The 22594-nt window shown below is 41.9% G+C and overlaps 1 protein-coding gene across 4 annotated transcripts in view; it reads left to right on the forward strand.

Moving 5' to 3' along the window:
* Positions 1-22594, forward strand: part of Scgdelta (sarcoglycan delta) — a 159207-nt gene that overhangs the window by 134162 nt on the left and 2451 nt on the right. For all 4 annotated transcript variants that reach the window (XM_034315073.2, XM_034315074.2, XM_034315076.2 and 1 more), the window contains 3 exons: positions 7850-8126; positions 20740-20929; positions 22346-22538. In XM_034315073.2, coding sequence (XP_034170964.2) covers positions 7850-8126; positions 20740-20929; positions 22346-22538 — 660 coding nt within the window. The remainder of the gene's footprint in view (positions 1-7849; positions 8127-20739; positions 20930-22345; positions 22539-22594) is intronic.

A 22594-nucleotide genomic window follows, 5' to 3' on the forward strand; every position in this document is an offset into this window, starting at 1 on the left:
AAATCGGAGAAAAATAAATCCTGATTTTTTCTTTCAAACGATTATTTCGCATCAAAATATTTCTTCAAATGTGTCCTCCTATAAAAAGTTCGACCAACCTCATAAAAAGTAAACAACAGAGATAACACAATCAACGATAGTTACCAAAAATGTTCTCAACTCGTGTACGCCTGGTGTGCGCACATCATTTGCACGTTAATTGAAATTTTAAGGCCGTCCCTCGATGACACGTAACTTATTCGCAAACTACCTTTAACTAGCTATCACACTTACGGTTTAACGTTCGTTATGAGGCTCCTGTATTACCTACAAGAAATTCAGAATTCTCCATTAAAGTGTATTTCAAAGGTTCAAGGGGAGTAAAAAAATTCTCAAAGGTCCTTTATTTTCTAAAACGATCACATATGACAAATACAAATGCAGCCGTTGTCAGAGCAGTCTGGACTCAGCAGAAGGTAAGATATCTTGGAGATAACGACCTGCCCTCGATATAAAGTGAACATCAAGCGTGGAGTGTCGGAAAACGTGGGGTTGCGGTCTCGAAATGGAAAATGCCAAGCTCCCCAGTTGCCCAATGGGAAATGTCAACGACACCAAAGGCAAAAGTCAACGGATGTTCCGGTGTACCCCGGCAGAGAAGACGTCGTCTTTCGTTCTTCAAACAAGTGGAACACTGTCCTTATTTCACAAGAAGTTCACCGTTAGGTCTATCTTCATGACTCAAAAAAATTGTTATACCTCGCCTTGACGTTGAAGTGGGAGTGCCTTGGAAGGGCTTTCGTACTTTATTATTCATGCTACATCTGAGCTGGGACGAAGATTGAAATTACCCTTCGTCGTTCGTTCCCACGAAGCGTTCCCAGCTGGGATGATGCATAAATTAAAATGGCTGGAAGATCGTTTGATATTATGCAGAGCGTTTCTTGGCACGTCAGAAATACCGATGAGGATTTACACAGGAAGTGTAAGGCTGTTCTTGTTAACGCGCATTCGAATTCATGTTGTTCCAGTGACAGTAGAAAAGGAATCGATCGGTCGACATTTGGAGAATCGAATTCGAACACGATACTGTTCGAGTTGTTTGGATTGTCGATAAACTCCTCTTCTTTGATAATAATACCTGAAGAATAGTTTATTTCGCTTAACTGCTTCAACCTTCACAAATTTTATTAATGAATTATGAAAAAAAATTCTTTCGTACAGGGTCAATTTAGCAATCACCGTATGAAACACATGTAACACGCGGGTAAATCGAACAGACGGAGAAGCTTATTTTTATTTCCCGTTGATTCTTAGGGCAAGGGTGAGCGAAAACGTGGGTTGCGTTAGGGTAGGTTACGGTCAAAGTCGAAATATCGAGTTTGGTGAGAAAAGGCGGCCGGAGGATAAGAACAAAATAGGGGGTGGAGAAGGAAAGGAAAAAGGTAAAGGAAAGAGGAAAGGATCGTCCCTAATCCGTGAGATCGAGCCGGTAACGCGATCAAAGCAGCTCCCTTCCGGTCTCTAAACCGATTTCCTTGGATTCGTAGAAACCTACCACGTGGGTCGATGGATTTTCCTTCACTCGCCCCGAAACTTCCTTTTTCCTCGAGCTTTCCATCCTTCCCCTGACCCTTTCAACCTCTTCCTTTTCCCTCCAGCTTGATATCAATTACTTTACTATCTCAGCGCCTGGTGATATATGTAACAGAATAAAGATAACAATCTCTTAAATTTCGACCGCGGAAACGAATGTTTCTATAAATTTGATCGGATATCGGCTTTCGTTACGTTTATTGATCATTGTTTCGTTCCATCTCTGTAATTGGTAATTTACACCAGATTCATTAAACCGTTAATGGAAGAGTGCTTTTTGAACGTTATTATAATGGAAAAATAACCGTCGATTAAATCGACGGCAATAATTTTGCTTTAAACATTCAAATACTTATGACTTTTGAACGGAAATGTATGGTGTACATTTCTTTTTCTTATTACCATCAATTTATATCATTTTTGAGCATCTCTATTGAAATCGTTTAATCGTTTTATCAAAAGAGGAAAAGAATATTCGAACATTTATTGTCTACACTATAAATCTATTTCCACGAAAAAAAAGAGATTTAAAACGCGTTTCAAACAATGTTTGAACGCACGTCGATCAAGTTTAGCTTCGATTCAATTTTAATACGCTGAAATGGATTTCAAACAACCTCGAATCGAAAACAATCGTTCGGATTTCATGAAATTTGCTCCACAACGCCTTTGGCTATTTACCAGATGTTCACTGTCAAACAGTCCCAGGGTTTTTCGAATTATCTCGCTCGACCGAAAGGCGAACAGCCGCGGTACAGCTTTTTCCTCGCGGCTCAAAGATTCTCCTTGGCATAAACAAAAGCTCCCGAGGAAGTTATGGCGCCGAGAGTAATTGCTGTCCGCGGAAAGATCAAAGGGCGGAGAAGTTTTCAAATTTAGATCCGGCCGACCACGAGTAAAAATAGAAAGGAAATGAGGGTGGATCTTGAACCACGCGGGAAATCTTCTGCTCGGTTTCCGTGTTCCCCGCGATTATTTAGCCGTTCGAGCAGTTTCCGGACGGATATCAAAAACTTCAAGGTAGAAACGTCGACGATTCGAAAAGTGTCGTGACTCTTTGCCCAAGCGATTCGTTTCGACCCTTGTTCCTTCCACGTAATATCTTTAATAAATGCACGAGGAGAAACCTTCACTAACGTAGAAATAATATGAACTTGTTTCGCGATACTTGGCTATTTATCCAAGCACATTACGAGAAGCAGCATTTTTCATTTATCTTACGTTTTAGTTTCCCACGTAAAATGCATTTACCTGCATAAAAGTTCATTTACAAGTATTTACTGCAGTTGAAAATTTTTTACCATATTATAGGAAATTACTGATGGTGTGGCAAAATTGGTGTGACGCTTATAATAAATTCTCTGAAGGAGCTGCCGCAAGAAATTAATCAAAGCTGTGAACAAAGAGACTTTGTAAAAACACACGATACGACTGGCATATAAAAAGGGTTCGACGTACCATATTGGAACGAGGAGGAGGGTCGAACGCAATCGAGCACCGTTATTAACATTGACAGGTCAAACAATACGATGACAAACAATTTTACTCGAAATTTGCTTCTATTCGTTGACTCGATCGAGCAGCGATATACCTACCGACTGCGAGCAACGTTTACCTTGGGGATATTATAATTTTCATTATACGTATTTTAAAAGAGGACTGATAGTAATTATTATTAAAGTCAATCCTCTCTTTCCCTCTTTGATTTTCATTGCATTTGCACATTTCATTTAATTCCGATTGACGATGCGAAAGACGGGGAGAAAGGTTCGATCGATCGACGTGGACTATAGACGATAGAGGAATGACGATGATTGATATTAATGACGGGACTAGGCTGGCCGGAACGAAAACGAGGAGATTAGGCCAGCTTGGGCTGGCGGGTTTGTATGCGGGCGTTAATAATCGCTGCACCTGCCCTTTTAATTTACTTGGTCGGTTGTTTCATCGATAAATCGATGATACAGCCGAACGATTGCCCTGTAAATGCTTATCTCGCCGTTAAACATAAACGTTCTAGCCCGCATCGTCGGATTCGTTGCCGCGAATGGGATCGGAGACAACCGATGGGAGATCGTTCGCGATAAAGTGTTTATTTTCGCGATCGTGTCGATGCTCTTAATGGATAGGCCGTGTGGCCCAGTAAATCACTGACGAATTCGCGTTTCACGAATTCACGTGAATGAGAAGCCGGCGTATTTCACGCGGATTCTCGACGTCCACCAATATGTCACGACGATCGTCGCGAATCGACGAGATCGAAATGGGATTTTTTACTGTGATTTTCGCTTGAAATATAGATACCCATAGATCTGGAAAGTTCTTCGGGGCTTTTATGGAATATTATTTATCCGTTTCCTCGGTACAAATTGAGTGAATTATGCGGTGACTCGAATTCGTTTTGACGATCCAATAAGAAACAAAATTCTTTCAAGTTGCATTGATTACGTTTTCACATTGAGAAAGTGACAAAATATATTTTCAGAATAATAGCAAATAGAGAGGTTGACACGATGTCGAGTCCCCTTCTAGCAAGACCAGTCGATGTTTGATCTCATGATTGAATCCTACAGCCAATAACTGACCACCCTTAAGGGGTTTTCCGAGACCCTCGAGAAATATCCGATCCCTTGATGTTCTGATTCCAGCAGATTCTACTCGTGTCCCATTAACCCCAGGATAGAGAGATATCGAATCGCTAATACGATCAGAACACGAGTGTACAATGTATTTCGTATCTGTGGGCTAATCTTATAATTCGGTAGTGACTCGTTGTCAACGAGTTCACGATTAATCATTAATAAATTTCTATTGAAAATGCGAATTGATAAGGTGGGAACAGAAATCCTCGAGGAGGACGAAAAGAATTATTACGGGACACGCGAATCTGACAGGATCCTTCGTAATTGCTCGACAACGATAATCCACTTTGGAGGAAGACAAGCACAACATTGTCGAATATCAACTGGCGCAATTTTATTTCAATAAAGTGGCCGATGCGGTGAAATTGAAAACGTCGAAGAGGGGTGAACTAACCCGAGAAGGGTAAGCGTAATTTCCGTGGCAAACGAGACGAGGACGGTCGTACTGTAAACGTCTGGCATTTTTCATGGAAATTGCTCGACAATTTCCGCGCTGTCCTGCATTGGGGGAAGAATATCTGAAAAGAAAGAAGGTGAAAGAGAACGAATGGAATAGAGGAGATGTAAAAAGGGCTGGTAGCCAAGCCGCTTGCTTTTCGATACTATGACGAACGAGTCTATTAACGGCAATTTCAGTTAAACTATGTTTGGCTTGTGGCAATGGCGCACCCACCGCGAACCGGAGCCACCCAGATGCCGTGCACCACCACTACCGAATAAGAACCTCATCGATGTTACCAACCGTTTCTAACTAACGTTCCAAATCATCCCGTTCACACCCTTTCGTCCCTGCAAAGACGCCACACTCCTGCGGTTTTCGACTAACCGCCCGATAAGCTCCCAGCTTTTCAACAACAACGCCGTCAGGAAAATAATTAACCTGTATGTTCTTGAGCCACCTACCCTGGACCCTTTCAATCCACGATTCGCTTTCTAGTTAACGCGTTCACGTCGGAAAACTCATGCTTGTGTTTCCATAATACGTCCCTGCGTGTCACGTTGCTCCTTTCTGAAGTAAATTGAAACGCCTGTTTCGTAATTATTTCGTATAACTAGGGAGTTTAGCAAAATTTTTAGGAAGTTGAAAGGTTTTTCTGTAAACGAGAAAAAGAAGTGTAGCTAACTTTTCCAAAGCCTCGTTTAACGAACCTGGAAGTCCTCTCATAAGGATCTAGGAATTACATTAAACCGGACTTTACACAGGATAATCACGTCGAAACGAAATTCCCTGGGGAACCAATTAATCGCTCCACTTCTTCGTTTAACCCGCATGCGTGTTTCAAACATGAACATCCCCCTACCCTTGTTCCCCTTGACGCTTGCTGAATTGATTGCATTACGATGCTCGCTTAAATTACCCGTTACGACGATACGACTTTAATCAGTTCTTTTTTAAAACGACTGCATGGTAATTTTGTGAAAGTAATTTTAATCTTTTAGTACTTTAGCATCTTCCTTTCATTTTTATCGTAGAATCGTTTTTTGTTTCGTTAAATTCACTGTGACACGTTTCGCTTAAATTGAAATCGAAACACTAAAAAACACTGTAGTGTCCTGGACACCTGTCATTCGCATCCCATGGAAAAAATTCTCACCCCTTTTATTGGAATATTTCAGGCATAGGCATTGCGTAATCTTCCTGTGAAATCAAAAATGATAACACTCCTTTCTTATAAAATAAAGATATCATAAATCAGTATGTTTTCATTTCTGAAATATTTTCATCTTCTCCATTGCTCGAAAATTTATCTCGTCCCGGGCTTTCGCGTGTCTCTCCCCTGAACACACACATAATTCCACGGTGTTCCGTGCTGGTAAGCAGCTCAGCATTTCGTTTGATTCGTTTTAAACAAAGCGCTATTTGTCACGGAAGTTGCGCTGCAGGTGGACCAAGGGATGCGACGCCGGACGACGGAAAAAAGAGCATGCAACACGGTCATACGTTAGTACAGTGATAATTTCACGACTTGCAATGCTCTTTGAGCTCAAAACTGTGAAATTATTGTGGTGACTTCGCGTTACATTGAAACTTTCAGAGCTCGTTTAACATATCCTCCGCGTTATTTATAATCCCACAAATATTTCCACCCTTAACTGCAGTGACTCATAATTGATGCGTTACTATCTTAATATTTTAGAATTTTCCTCTCTTTCGTTTGAAACTAACTTTTCGTTACACTGCAATTTGTTGAAGAACACGAATCCTTAGTAATTAGGCTGTCAAGGTCTGTTTGGACACCGGAGATGATTATTGAAAATGATGATTAAAGAGCATCGTTAAACGCAATCTGCGACGAAGGGTACATCTGCGGCAGTGTTTCTATAATCGCTAACTTTCTGCAGTTCCTCTCTAACTCTTCTGTGTTCGTCTGTTCTCTTGTTGAAAATCGTGCACTTTCTAGCCCTGAAAAGCAAGCTGGCGAGTCTCTTTCCTCGCGGGGGCTTATCTTCGGAGCTTTTAATTTCGAGCGACCGAGCTCTTTATATTCGCGAGAGGTATAATTATAAGCAAGAAGGCAGAGGGGTAGCATTGAATATTTTAGCCCTAGCTTCTCTCCTTCCTCCTCGGTGTTTTTCCTTTCCCCGCAGTTGCATTCCCTCTCGCTTTGAAATTTTATATTATTACTACAGTTTTTGGTACTCTAACCTTCTGGCCTATCTATGGCGTTACAGAACATTTGCCATCAGGGTAGATGAGTTTGTTGGATTTCTAAAGAACCGTAACTTTTTTGAATTTGAGTTACGATCCCTGGTAGGAAGTAGATTGGAAAAAAAAAATGCAAGTAAAAGGCGATTCGTTCAATTCGGAGCAGCGAGAGATTACGGAGGAAAGTTACATCCGTTATTTTGCGGTCAGATTTACATAAGTCTACTCAGGTTCTTCCTCATCTATTTTTTTCTCGTTCCTCAGCCTTCGTCGCTCCTTTTAATCGACCCCTTTCTGTTCGTTCATTTTTCATGCACGCGCTCGTCTACCACCGCTAATTATCTGCCATTTGATAATCCTCGGCCTCGCCTCCCTCTCTTTTTCATTCAACATTTTATACGGTGAATTTTATCGTCCCCTATTTGCCACGCTAATTTCGGATTCAGCCTTTCTTCCCGCGCGCCGTACGATCGAGCTTTATTCAGCTCCATGAACAAAATCTGATCTCGAGCGGACCGGCGTTTTCACTTGATAAAAAATCCGCTCCACGTTGAAGGAAATGGAGTAGCACGAGGTAGGCGGATCTTGGAACGCCGGGCACGTATGAAGGAACGGCTCGCGTTTCAAGAGCTGCAGGCTGAAGATCTTGGCTCCCTTGTTTCTAGTCGTTGACCAATTTTCAACAGCCGGTCTGAGAGAGCGTAGCATAAATCGTTGATAAATCATCGGAGTGGAAGAAATAGCACGGTAATTACCGCCTTATTAATAGCTGGAACAATTGCATTTTTGCAGTTAGTTTCGCGCGCGTGCATGCGTCGACGCTTAAAAGTTCCAGCTCTCGTTTGTCGCTGTCAAGGAAGTAGTCAAAGAAAACTCGTAGCTGGCGGAAAATTTATGCAACGCGTGTAAAATGAAAAAAGGAAAATTAGAAGAATTCGCAAATGATGCATGAATTTAATAAAAGGAAATCGATGTCTGATTTCAGGATGTCTCGAGGGCAAACAGGCTGGGCAGACGAGCCGTGCACGTCGACCGGTGGCCGGAACGTGGTTAGACAATCCGCGGGACCATCCTCGAGAAGGACACCTCCCCTTCTCGAGGACCGCACTTCCGGTACCGCGTCCTGCAAGGAAGGGCTGAGGTTAGGCGTGTACGGCTGGAGAAAGAGGTGTCTCTACTCGTTGGTGCTGACTTTAATGATCATCGTGATCCTGAACCTGGCTCTCACAGTGTGGCTGCTCAAAGTCATGGGATTTAGTTCCGTAAGTATTCTATAATTTATTCTGAAACGTGAAAAATTTCAAAGTACCCGAGATACCGTTTAATTATTTCTTTCTATAACGTACACCAACCAAAATCATATACCATGCACACGCATCATTATGGTATAGAAATTTCAATGTATAGCACACTCCTTTCTGTAGAGAAAAGAATTAATATTCAACTCCTTCCCCCTCAACGAAAGCAGCGTTTTTTTCCACGGCGAAAATTATTTCCGAAATTGCGAGCCGTGGTTCTTTGTAAAACACACCCACGGTCATTTTCCCGGACCTTTGCAGTTAGCCGTAGCTGCTTTTCGAGCACGACGTCGCTGTACCGCGCGTCCATTCGCGTTATTTCCTGCTGGCGCGATGCTGCCACGATCGCTGACTTTGATATCCGGTAAGCAGAAACAGAGAGACGTAGAGATGCGCGTACTCGGCTGCGAGGCTCCCGAGTGCAACGCGCTTTGGATATGCAAACCGGCTGGCAAACCGTCATAACTGAAAATCCGTGGCTGAGCAGCTTTTGTTCGGTAATGAAGCCCGATCCTCCACGTAAGATCGTTTCGTGTTCTCCGCCCCGTGATTTCCGCTTGCTAGTCGATGCAAATATCCCAAGCCACGTTTGTTACGTTCGCTTGTTGCATTTATAAGATATCATACCCGCATTAATATAGACATGGAAACCCGTATTCGGATTACAATTGGTCTATATAATATTTATTTCATTACCGAATACAATTACCATACGTTTAACTTCCTTAAATAAAGGGGTGAAGCCCTGAACATATCCGGTGTCTGACCAGTTATAGTTTATTCTACTGGCGCTTGTCGTTCGAAACGTTTGTCTTCATTTCTATCATTTATTTCATTCTTCCTATTATTATTTTTCGCATTTTGCAGTATCTAGACTTCTCTTAATTAAGGGAAAGTCTATTCACCTTACCAATTCCGAAGGCAAACGGAAGGAGACACATTCTATAATTCGCCTAAGTTGCACCCGAGTGTATGCGGATATTAATCGAATCTACCGATAGAAACCTTGTCACAGTTACCCAAATCGTTTCCGATTACCGAATGCTTGAACTTCGAGCCAGCGTCATAACTTGAACGCTCATTAAAATCACCTCTTGTCAAGCGGCTGGAAATTATAATAGTTCTCGCGGCAACAACAGAGCCCCGTTCGTTTGCTGGAAGATAAGATTGAAGTTGCTAGGTCCGCGAACGGAAACGAGAAGCGAGGAGAAACAGGAAGGGGCGGGAGCGATAGGGCGTGTTGGCAAGCTGTTTAATATAATTCGTTGTAATTAGAGGAACATCGTTACACCGGGGTAGAGAATCGTCGTTCGCGCTTCTTCGAGCAAGGTGGCTGGTTTATAATTAACCAAGCCTGGCCCGATGCTAGAAAAGAAGGGCGCGGAGGGTTCGTTACGGGGTGGCAGGCCTGATAACAAGCTCGCCGAAACGAGGCTGGTCGTTAGAAAAAGCCACCGGCCCACCGGTGCTCGTTGTTTCATTATCGTTATTGCCGAAATCCGGCCGCGCAAAACGCGATATTTAATGGCGTTGAGTAATATCGTCCGGAGAGAGAGAGGGGACCGCGTTACCTTTCGGCCCCGACCGCCGCGGATTTATCGCGACCGCGTGCGAATGTCGCGAGCGTAATTCGACGGTTGTGTAATTAACGCTGCTAACGTTTATGCGGAACAGAGGGGATGCTTGATCAACGAACGAGTTTTAATGTGAAACGATAAACTTCGTTACCGGGTCTCTCGTGCAAGGTTTTATTTTGACCAAATTATTGAAAACAGCGTCACTATTACTGCTCTAAGTTTTGATATATGACACTGCGCGAGTACGTACCGCGAAACATTGTCTTTGAGTGGCACTTTTAACATAAAAACAGAAGAATGTTGAAATTTTAAGCTAGAATAGGAGCGAAGAGTGTAGAATAAAGCAAGACGTATCCTTTTGGAAAATCTTCTCACGAAAACCATTGCGACCACTGATATGGTTACTATCTTACTTCTCCATAAGATACCAGCATAACCTTGGTGATGGGCAAAAGTTGAACTGAATATAAAGCAGAAAATAGAATTTATAAAGGAGAATGGAGTTTAGTAACAAAATGGAAGAGAGAAATCAAAGTTCGAGGAGAATTGATATGAAAATTCAAATTCAATTTCTAAGAGAATTTTGTTAACGACGTTGATTCTCTTGTAAAATCATCGATTCCAGATTGAACGGAATCCATCGGGAAGCCAGACGAGCTACCAACAGCACCTTAACTCTGTCGATTAAGGTAAAGACGATGGAGAAATCTTTTTCTATATCACACTCGAACAGCATCTTACCCGTCTATATCCACCATTATCGAATTTATTTGAAATCGAAAGGAGCTGCTGCGATCAGGCGCAACGATCCCCCGATAGGGGCTAAACTCGCTGGAAATTGAGTATCAATCCGTAAGTAAGGAGTCTGCGAGCAAGCAAGGATACCCCGTGGGAAATGTAAGCCTCCGTCGCTTCTTTCTCCTTCGTCGTTCGTCGTTCTTCTCGCAGGCCATCCCGAGCTCGGTATCTCGCCAGTTTCCCACACGTTTTCGCTTCGTTCCTCTTCTTTCTCTTCTTTTTTCCAACCGTATTCTTTGCTTTGCTGTCACTGCTCCTCGAACAATCCCTCCTTGACGCGACACGTGAGTAATGTGTGTCGTTTTCCTGTTCGCGAGTCGTAAATAAAGCGGATGTCCGGGATCAGCGTCATTGTGGAGAGAAAAATCGTAAAGGAAATGTATTCCTTTTTAATGAGGCCAAAAATGAAGATTCCACTTTTGCTTTTGTATTGTGATATCGCATTTGTGTCATACTTCTAACGAGATATACTTGTTAATATCATAAACTGATATTTCTGAATGATACACGTAATCAGTTTAAATTAGAGTTGAATGATTAATCTTCTTCATCTGGTTTCTATAATGGATCGATGCGAAATGTAGAAGACAGCTGCCTCTTAAAATTGAAATCCAACGAATCGATATGGAATGAAACGAACCGTATGGCACTAGTATTGTTTCATGGCTTTAAATAGACAAATTTGATTTGGGCGTGAATTAATCTGTCTCCAGAAACCCATATCGGACGCTACGCGATCGATCACCGTTTATTTCGCGCTGCAACAAAACCGTGTTCCAAAAAAAAAAAAAAAAAAAATAGTGTTATACGGTAAACAGAAACGGAAAATCGTTGGATGGGACGATTTTTATTAATGCTTTATTTAAAAATCAATCTTTTGAAGTGTAATTACTCGAAGGTACATCGAGTAATGTTGCGAAGCAGCGAAATCAATCATCGAGCATGAAATGAAGTCCCGTAGTTTATAAAAATCGCCTCGGTAGCTGAAAGCAAGCAAGGATCGAGCGTATAGATCTGGAATTTCTCGAGACGCACGGCTGATATCCAACCAGAAATTCCTATCCGAGCGAAAACGCGATGCACTCGCGAGCTAGGAAATATTTTATGCCCTCCGTGTCTCTCCCCTTCCTCTATGCATCCATCCTTTATCCACCATTCTTTTCCACCTATTCATATTTGATGTGAGAGTGCCGACCTCCGCGTTCGCGAAACCCTCTTTAACGTGGTATCACGAAAACCCAGCAGCTTCGCTCGATCCTTTTGCTAAAGGAACAACGTCTTCCAGAAATTAGATCGTTTCTTTCGCTTAAGAACTTTCCTACCACGTGAACTCGTTTTTCGTGCTCGCAAACTTGTATTTCAATTAATTATTCCGAGTCGAAGAATTTTGGAGACCATTTGAAACGGAATATTAATGTAATCGGCAGATCGATTGATTGATCAATTTGATTGATAATTTGTGGTTGGATATCAATTGTTCGTGATACTGGCGTTGGTTACTTGAATAGAGGATAATTATCAATTACATAATGATACGAATAGATCACTGAAATTCGTATTATAATTATCTCAGTAGGTAATTCAAAATAATAAAGTGAATTATTAGATTGAGAAATGAATCCTTGATATCTTTAATAATCCATATTACTAGCCATTGTAAAGTAACAAGCATAAATATATGAATGATATTTGTGTTTGTATCTGTGTCGAGTTGTTTGTATCTCGACAACGAATATTTTTAATTAACAAGAATATCACCCTTTTTTATGCAACGTTACGTGGGCTGTTGTCATTTGTATAAGTAATGTTTTTAATTACACAACAGCGTCGGGCTTTCAAACAAAATTAATATCTTAAAAAACGGTCAGTTTGTTGAATAAATGAAAATAATAATTTTTGAGTGGTTGGAGGCACCGCATGAATAATAAATGAGAAGATTCAGAGATTAACAGAGATACTAATAACATTTTATCCACTTTATAAGTTATTTTTCCTTCCGATAACTAAATAATTCGGTAGTTAAATTTTATCGATGCCTTATCTTTATCTCCTATTTCCCGCTCATCCCACAAATCATAAAATTTTGTTTCTTTGCATCGCGGATCTTCGCGATACTCGAGAAACAGAATTTACTGCGCGAATTCTGTCGTAAAATTCGTTCGGTAAGAACGAAATTCATAACTAGCAGCGTTTCCAATATCTTCGACAGATCGAAAGGTCTTACGAGATCTTCGATTACGAACAATATATAATATAACCTGAAACGTTATGTCGGACGGCACCGTATACAGATACTATATTGGCACTAACGGCTTACGTATACAGGCCGTACCGAACAGATTCCCCACCTACCTAATATCGCTCCGAGAACCGACCCCTATAACCCTGGTATCCATAGAGAATTCATCTATATACGTTCCTTTATATATTGCGACCGGGAATACTATCGACACATTAGCTTCGAGTGTCAAGGTGAGGCTCCTCTCTTTTCGTCTTACTACTTTTCCTTCAATTATTCAATTAACACGTTGGCTGTCGATTACCAACGACGCCGAGATGTTTCAAATCTATTGTATACTACAGTATTAACTTCGAACAATTGACAGAAAGATAGATACAAATCCTCGATCAAATCGATCGATTGGACGTACCGAAAAAACCACAGTTTGTCAGGATGTAGGTATAGAATTTGGTTTCCCGTTCTACGAATGTTCGCGAATCAGTCGGATCAATCAACTTGTACAGATAGAATTCGGAATTTCAGCAAGTCACTATCCGCCAACTGTCAAGAGAATTTCGACGTAACCATAGTACGGGGTAGCAAATTTTTTTTTTCTCCCACATTTTTTCATCGTCTATCCAATTATACGTCGCGTGGCCAGGTGGCGAATCGATACGGGACGGAGAGGATGGGTATCGGGAGGGTGGAGTTAATAGCAGGCAGGAAGGGTTGGGTGTCGATAAAAATTCGGAAACAGTTTCCGCGGGTTAAATAAATGATGAAAATTTGTACGCGTTCGCGTGGAGAAATATGAGCGTTACACGGCAGGTCGCCGAGCGAAATTCTATTCGGTGCGTGCAATAAAGTCGGAGCCGCTTTTACGCGTCCCACCCTTCTCGCTGTTGTCAATCGATTTAATCAATGAAATAACAGCCATTGTTTGGGGGGATCGCTGTCCAAACGAGGATTTACAAAAAAATTCGCTGCCCATTTCAAGTGGTCAATATCACTCGCTACCAGAGAGAGGGATCATTTGCAATATCAAATTTCTCGCGAGTTTTCTTCTAACTGAATTAAATATAATGTGGTCAAAGCGTTGATACATGTATTTAAAAAGTCCATACATTTTCTACCCTGACTATATCCTTGGGTCTAGAGTACAGACACACTAGATCGTTGGACCGATGACGTAATTAATAGATCCTAAATGAAAGCCAATCTATCCTTCTGATCTATACAATAATAGCTATATCACAGTTCGCACAATGGATCTCAGGTGAATAGGGAGCAACTTGTCGAGCAAAGGTCATCGGACATTGGGGATCGATATTGATTCATCGGAAAAGTTGTTGTACCGGGCAATAAATGCGTGAGAAATTGCTGGCCAACCCTGTATACATTACATATAAGCGGTGTGTTAGTATTAAAGGATATCTATTATAGCGGGCGGCTAGCAAGTGCAAGTGCAATATACCGGGCACGGCGCCATGAATTTTGAGCGTACACCGGTGCCATAGTTGTTGGCCGCTGGAACGGGGTCGAACAACGGACAGACGAGTTTATCGTTCCCAGGGATTTTAGCTGGAACCCTGCACGAGTTCCTTTCGTAGGTTCAACCTGTTCACGATAACATTTCGCGACTCTTGACAACTTTTTAACCACGTTTCTAAAAGGAAACTGTTCTACATATAACTCTTTCAAAAGGAACATCTTCTGTAGTCTGAGACGAATTTAAGGGTCATTTTTAGAATTTGATTAACCTTCAAATCCCAAATTCTTTGATGCGCTATCTATTGAAAGAAGCTGAATGTTTGGTGTTGTCATGGAGCATCGATGTTCCAGCAATAAAGGAAGGTAGACTTTTAACCGTGAAACCTATTAGTATCGGCGTTACGAGAGTACTAAATCAGCGAGGCGGCATTATGAAGCGCATCAAGCGTAGAAATTTATTGGCTGGTCCGAAATAAAGCAACCGGCGAGAGCGAAGCACGTACGAGCTCGTTGAAAAGCTAGAGAAGTCGGGTTATTAAAAATTATAAACAACACGGTGTCGAAACAAAGTTTGGATACCGTACGTCTCGCGCTGCATCGTTTCATCGACGAGCTATTCCCCTGCTTTTTCGCATCGTCTCGTTTGCCGCTCGTTTAAAATCTACCTTTCTACTTTCCAGCATTTTCTTTTCTTTTTTTTTCATTCGCTCATTTTTAATCCCCCGAAGAGAGAGAGAGAAAGAAAAAGAAGAGAAGAAGGGTCGCGTTCGGAGGAGGTAACCCGGTCGCCGAAAGAGAAGATTCTCTGTCTGGTCGCGGCCGCGGATAGGTACCTTCGAGGCAGAGATTAATTAGAGAGCGAAGAATACAATAAATGATTATAGCGAGGAGAAGAAGAAAGTGGCAAGGCCGGTGACGGAAACCGAAGAGGTCGAGACGAAGGGAGAACGAGACACCTGGAAAAGGCTGGAGCATTATAAAAGGAGGATGCCAGGACCGAGACTGTACCGGCATTAATGATGCCCTTAGGGTGTCCCGTCTCCTAGCATCTTCTTTGTAAATTATATAAAGAATTGTTCCCGTTACAGTAAAATTGTATACGTTTATATGTCTATATTTATAACGTATATAGATGAGATATTATATACTTTCATTTAGATCGCACAAATACACGTATAATAGACACGTACGTGTATGTAACGTTATAAATAAGGATGAAAAACGTCGAAGACAAGGCAGCTTCGTATCGGTTACAGTCCGCCTCGTTATCTTAAGAAAATGATCTGCAAGGGCCGTTCATTATAGAGCACGACCCTTTCTTCAGGCTATCTTTCAGCTTCTATTCTTCCACGAATACACACAGAGGATACACACAGACACATAGGGCGCATCACGAGTGGAGAATTGAAATGCGAATAGAGAGTACGGGGGTGCCGATACCTACCCGCGTTTCAAACAATGAACATCGCGATTGGTTTATCAATAGATTAATAATTCATTTCCCGCCAATGGTAATGATAATTGCATCGTTTCGATCCGTTCGCCCGCGGAAAATTGATTCGACTATTAATCGCGATGGTGGATAGAAAACAGAGATTCGTTTGAATCCCGAACAAAAGTGGGGCTTTATTTTTCCTTTAAATTTAACGAATTTAATATAATATAGGTAGTTATCATTGTTTAATATCAGAAGATCATGAACCGGACGTCGTTTCTTTTTTGCTTGCGAAGGGAAGCGAATTAATCCCGGTCGCTTGAGCAGCAGACGCCACCGGGGAGCAGATATTGCCGTGTTCCAACCACGAAATCATACCGGACGTTACTAAATCCCGGATACCGGTACCGTCTGCCATCGGTACACTCCGCGATTTAATCCTTGCGCCGTACGCGACGTAAAACAACACGAAATTGCAATGTCGTCGCGGTGGCAGAGAGTCGCAGGGGTGGTCCCGTTGGACGGGAGGGGTTGACAGGGCTACGAGTCGGATTACTCGTGGCAAAAGTTAGGCGACTCCTGTCCAGCTCCGGATAATTACGTGAGGTGCATTAACGTGGTGTACGTACCGGCTGCATATGTATAATTACTAGTGCGGTTTACGAGCGCGTGTTCTACGAACGAGAGCCTTCCTCTCGAGGGTTTGCTTGCACCTCCTGTACTCAAAACGCGTTCGCTTTTCCACCTCCCTTCGAGGTCTCCTCTCTCGATACCACTACTGGCTAATACTCGATATTTATATATCGAACAAACGACCCTAGAATGTAGACGAGCTAGATGATACTTCATTTGGTAAATAGAGAATGAATCTGATACTTTATCCCGGCTGAAGTGCGACGGAGCCGTTATCCCGTAACTATGTTTTGGTCGAAATAAAAAAAATGTTTGCATTGTTAGTTTAAGAGATATAATGGCCAAGTTAAATTAATTCCATTAAATGGAACTATATATATATTTTTTTCAGATTATATGATAATTCTTTCCAAGACGAATTTATCAAGCTTTAATGTATACACCGGATTTTAATTAATAACGTTTACAAATTTACCGATTTTCAGTGGAGACGTCTCGGTTCGAGGAGCAAGTCGTAAAAACGGCTCTATTGTTGCAGTAAAAGGATGGTGAAAAATATTAAAGGAATTTATTATTAAAAAAAACAAAAACAGGAAACATACCTTGTTATGTTGAACTTTGCGTTGAAAAACAATCGTAAAATACACTTACTGTACAAGACGGTCCCTAGCCAGATGGCAAAGACCAATAGAGCTAGTTAAGTTCCTTGAAATAGAGTCCACGTTTTCCGGTGTGAAACTATCTACCTTCCCCAGTAATTTCTCTGGGAATACTCCAGAAAACAGCACAAAATTTTCGCAATTGCGAAACTCATCCTACTTTAGCAACTTCAGTTTGTAATGTACCGGGCTAGTAGAAGGATCCAACCACTGACCTATTTTCTCACGAGCGTGCATAGATAAGTGGTAACAATATAAACTCGCTTCGATAGAATTTCCATCGAGCATATTTCGATCGATCATCAAGAAAGAAACAAACAATGTGTGCTAAATTAGCCTGGCCGTGTGAAACGTTGTTCGAAAGCTATAAATAACACGCTTTGCATTAATTTATGGTCGGCGAGCAGCACGGTCCGTAGGCGTCGTTACGATGATATACGCCTGCACGGGGTGTTATTTGGATTTCATTACGCCCCTCACCCAATTTTCCTTGTGAGCACTTTGCTCGCCCAATGGGGACTCCTAAGAATCTCGAGTAGATGGGATGAAATATCACCTCGTGAATCGTTGGTGACGATGTTCACCCTACTCGCCATGAGAAGCGTATCAACATCAGTTACGCATAAATTGGCTCATTAAATTCTTACGACAGTTATGAAATTATCACTTGTTTGAAATTTGAAATAAAATAGAATTGGAATATTTCGTGGCTGGCCTATTTCTGATCTACCTATTCAGATTCACGGAAATGGCAAGGAAGCAATTGAACAGGACCCAATAATCGCAGTTACGAAAATTAATCTATGGACTCGCGATCAGTTCGCTCGCGAACTTTAGTCCATTGTCGAACGAAATTAGCTTCGATTCTCGACACGTTGAATCGAATCCAATCGACCGGATCGTTGTTTCGCTGTTTCCTCGACCGTCGTTCGCGCTCCACTTGTTTTATATCCTCTGTCCGTTCCGACCGATGCGTCTGATTAAAAGCGACTAGCACGCATCGTCGACCACAGAAACAGCAACTTCATTTTTTGCATAGTTTTTCTATAAAATAACTCACAGCAATTTGTCCCGAATTTGAGCATTACCTTGAAAATTGTCCAAATAAAATAAAAGTTCTGGAAATCAACGAATAGGCTGACCATCTTTTCTTTGCTAAGAACAATAGCCTGGAACTCGCTTGAAATGGCCAATCCTCAATCGAAACTTTATCATAGAAGCTATGTATAGGCAGTGAAAAGTTCAACGACATCTGTCCTTTTAGCTTACCGTCGTATAGCGGTACGTTCGCTATCCCTTTCGTACGACGATTCTAAAAAGAAGCCACTGCTATGACCCTCTCGACGCCATTGGGGTTTACGGTTACGGTTAAGTACAGAGCAAAAGAGATCGTATCGTTTTCCGAACGATTTGGCTAATCGAGTGGCGCAAGGAAAAGAGCCGCAGCGATGCGCGTCCGGGCCAACGTAACCGCTTCCGGTTGTGGGAATTTAACTTTGTTCACTCGAGTAACAAGCTATACTCTCTAAAGCATTTTTATCCTTTTGATCGTTTAGCAAATTGCGATTCTACCGCTACAAATTGAATCTTTTTTCCTAATAACTATACATATATTCGGTGTACCATTTTTCTGAAGTTTAATGAATAACTAAAACGTTCGTTAACTTTGTACGAAGATCTTCGACCATATCAGTGAACTCAACGACCAAGAAAAGTTAACCGAGGGTGAAAATTGAAATGGCTAACAAGAAACTAACAAGGAACCTGTTCCTTTTTCCTCTGATAATGGCTACCGTGATTGTTTTAATTTATCACGTGGTTAAAAATTCATTCGAGATCCCAGCAAACGGAAGATTGAAAGTTGCTGAGGGGGATGTTATTAGATTGTCGAGGGTGTGTTATCGATTATTTGTTTCGTAGCGCGTTAACGTGGAAGCGAAGAAGAAAGAGGAATGGAAAGTAAGTAGATTACAGAGAGAACTTTGTTCTCTGTCGAGTTATTGGAAGCGAACGAAGGATTTGTCGATGAAACTCGTGAAAACGTATTTATTCGTTCTTGTAACCGATGGTGCTTCTTTTGATTAGAAGGAAAACTCGTTGGAAGAAACGAGCAGGTAGACAGGTGGTTTGAAATTAACCACGAAAATTAGAGGCGTGTTATTTCGCTGGACGCGAGAGGAATTTTTTGAAGAAAGGAACCAAGAATTAGCTGGCAGACGAAACAAGCTCGTAGAAAATAATGGTCGCTTGAAATGAAGTTTAAAACCGACCTTACCGGCTGGTGAAATTTTCAGAAACCCCTTGTGGATTATGATACATATTTAACAATGAAACGAACGCAAGTGTAGTAATATTTTTCTCCCATTTAACGGAAATAATAATTTCGGAAATCTGGAACTGACCATGTCACGTGTTGTCCATGGGATTCTGGTTCACGATGCACCCCCTCTCTGATACAGCATGGTTTTGGCAGTTTTTAAGCCGTGTTAAAATTTCCACGGTAGAATGGCACGCCTTTAGCAACAATTTTTCTTTTTTTTTTCATGAATTACAACGCAAGAGATATATTTTGATATAGTTCCTGGGTACAGTTCAACAGCGCGAAATTAAATACCTACCACCGTCCGACATTGCCATTTCAGACAAGGTTGAATAATAAACGCGATGATGAGTTGCGCGCCGAGTTGTACATATGTACGTACCATCGTGTCTGCTCGTTTGAAATATCTGCCGCATAATATCGGAACAGTAGCGTAGGCAGAATTTTATTTCGATGGGGTACACGGCTAGAAAGAGGAGGGTAGCTAGCCGTATCATCGAGTGTATCGAGCGGAACGAGAAAGCTCGCGCGAAGAAACTGCCACGGGAGCAAGACGCGAGTAGAAACCCGCCATAAAGTAGATACATACATTGCGGTTGCCGTTCGTAGTCGTCTCATAAACTTGGGAATATTCTTTCGTATACGGTTTTATCCGGTCGCGAGGCAACGTAATTTTCAGGAGAAATTCAATTTCGCGTTACATTAATTGCAGCCAGAACGTCGGAGCCGCCTTCTGGCTCTTGTTCACCGTTCGTTCATCCTGTATGATCGATTCGTTTCTCGACGAACGTCGATAAGCGTGCGGTAATTGCATTTCAAGCATCGACTTATCGTACCCAATCCCCTTCACGATCGGTTGAAAAAAAGAAAGGGAAGACGAAGATCGGTCGGAGTTGAAACGTCGGCTTCGAAAAATCCTCCCTTTGCCCTGATAGAACACTCCCTACATTGGTTTCCGATGATTAGCCACTCGATTGGAAGCAATCGCCACGCGCCGATGTCCATCCCCGTACTTTCCACTTATTATACTTGGGCAGACGCCAATAAATCCACGCTAGCTGATCCAAGTCAGATCAAACAACGCCTTTTGCAATTTTTCTGCTTTTTCGACGATACCCATTTCACCGTGTAATCTGGGAATGATCGAGACGCCCGGTTTCAGAGGTTAATTAACACGTCGAAGCTGTTGATTGTATATTTTTTTAATTTTTATTATCATAAAATATTTTATGATCTTTCTCGAGATCGACGCTTGCTAATGTTGAACACGAGAGGAACAGGGCATGAGAAAAGGGAAACGGAAGCTTAGTTAGAATCGCAGCGAGCGAATTTTAATGCGAGCCTACGGCTTCTATTTTCCATCGACGATCATCCGAGTCGACCCAGAAAAGCCGCGACGAAGAGGCTCGTTTATTTCCTGACAGTCATTTCCTCTCCTTTCAGGAGGGAATCGGCTCGCTGAAGGTGGTGCCCGGAGGGATCGAGCTCAGAGGTCAAGCCGCCGTTCTGGATGCCCTGGTGGCCTCCAGCCTCAGATCCAGACGAGGAAAGAATCTGGTTCTCGAGTCTTGGAGCAACTTCACTGCTTCTGCTAGGTCGCACGATGGCCGACTACTCGCGCGATTCACAGTTGGTGAGAATAACAGCCTTTCATTTATACTTTCATTTAAAAGACAATCGTTTCAGCTTGTAGTTCAATGGAAGAAATTTCACTGCAAGAAAGTACCCTTTACCTTTGATAATTTATATCTGCCATGTCTGAGACGACGTACAGTAGTATGAATTATTAAGAATCTTAATTTATAACTTTTTTATCCAATGTAATTTTAACAGCATTCATATTGGTCTTTCCATCTTCATGTTTTAATTATTCCATCCTTGCAGTAATTGACATATTGAAATCAATACCAATTTCGCCCATTTCCTATATTTTAAAACTTCCCATTTCAATTACGCTTAAATAATGGATCGTCACCACGTAGAATGACCTCGTCCGTCTTATTCTTGTCCTGTCAATAATTGCGCGAATGCTATTCCTATTATATCTGACCCGAAATTTCGGCCACGAATCCGACTTACTATTATAAGACAAGGTCGATACCGTCGATCAGTTTGAATCTTCTAACTAGGATGCTCGGTATAGAGTCGCTAAAATGAATTTGAATTTCAACGCAGTGATAAGAAACCAATGATAAAACAAATTCCTGAAATGTGTTACACGATAAAGATAAAAAATTGTACCGCGACGATCATTATCTTCAAAGTCCTTTCGCTTGAAAAACTTTCAAGGTAAACGAACACCCCTTTTCTGTAATGGAACCAGATATTTTGTTTCGTGTCCTCGCAGGGAACAAAAGAACAAAACCGAACCTCGATAACGCACACCGTTAAATGTGTCTCTGTTAATGGACAGGAACGTTCCACTTCCAGTTGCATCGGCTTTTTTTTTTTACGGCTATGAAACAAATCGTTCAACAATCAACGGAGTTGAAGGTACATCGTTGTCGATGACAATCAGTATTCTAAACGCTCCGTGATCGTGAATAAAAGTTATTCAATTGTCGGAGAAAGACGCGAGAGAGATTCTTCTGAACTGCCATATCGTCTTGTATAATTACTACCTTTCAAACGACAATTGATCGCTTCTGCATTGCACAGAAATAAGGCAGAAGATGATAAGCTAGAACGCTTCGTATCTCTATTAAATATCTTCGACGAGAACATCGAAACTCTTCGGCGATTCAAATTAATTCTCGGTTGTCTGGCGCGTGAATTTAAACGCAAGCAACGCATCAATTCGAAGCACGTACAATAAATACAGGAACAAAATGCTCGTTTATTACCGTCGGGACACTCTTAGTCCATTATCCCCCTCAAACAATCGGTAAAACACAATTCTTGATCCTCGTCAATTCACCGGTCTTCTTCGTCTCCTCTCCCTTTTCTACGAGTTTCATTGAAGAATTTCATTTTTTTTTCCTCCTGCCGCGTTGACAACGCTCGTTGAAGGGAGAATGGTAGTGGATGAGTGTCTTTTGTCCATTTCCAGGTGAAGATCGCGTGGACTGTGTGTCGAGAGGGTTTCGAATAACCGACCCTCGAGGAGGAATCCTCTTCTCGGCGGACAGGGAGCAGGTGGTGGTGGGGGCGGAAATGCTGAGGGTAACCGGTGACGGGGGTGCCGTTTTCCAGGGCAGCGTTCAAACACCGTTGGTCAGAGGGGAATCGGGTCGCGGCCTCAGGTAATCAGAAAAAGACAATTGTTTCTCTTTTGTTGCTTATTGTACGATTAATCAAG

This window comes from Osmia lignaria, chromosome 15, assembly GCF_051020975.1.
Source record: "Osmia lignaria lignaria isolate PbOS001 chromosome 15, iyOsmLign1, whole genome shotgun sequence".
Classification (NCBI taxonomy): domain Eukaryota; kingdom Metazoa; phylum Arthropoda; class Insecta; order Hymenoptera; family Megachilidae; genus Osmia; species Osmia lignaria.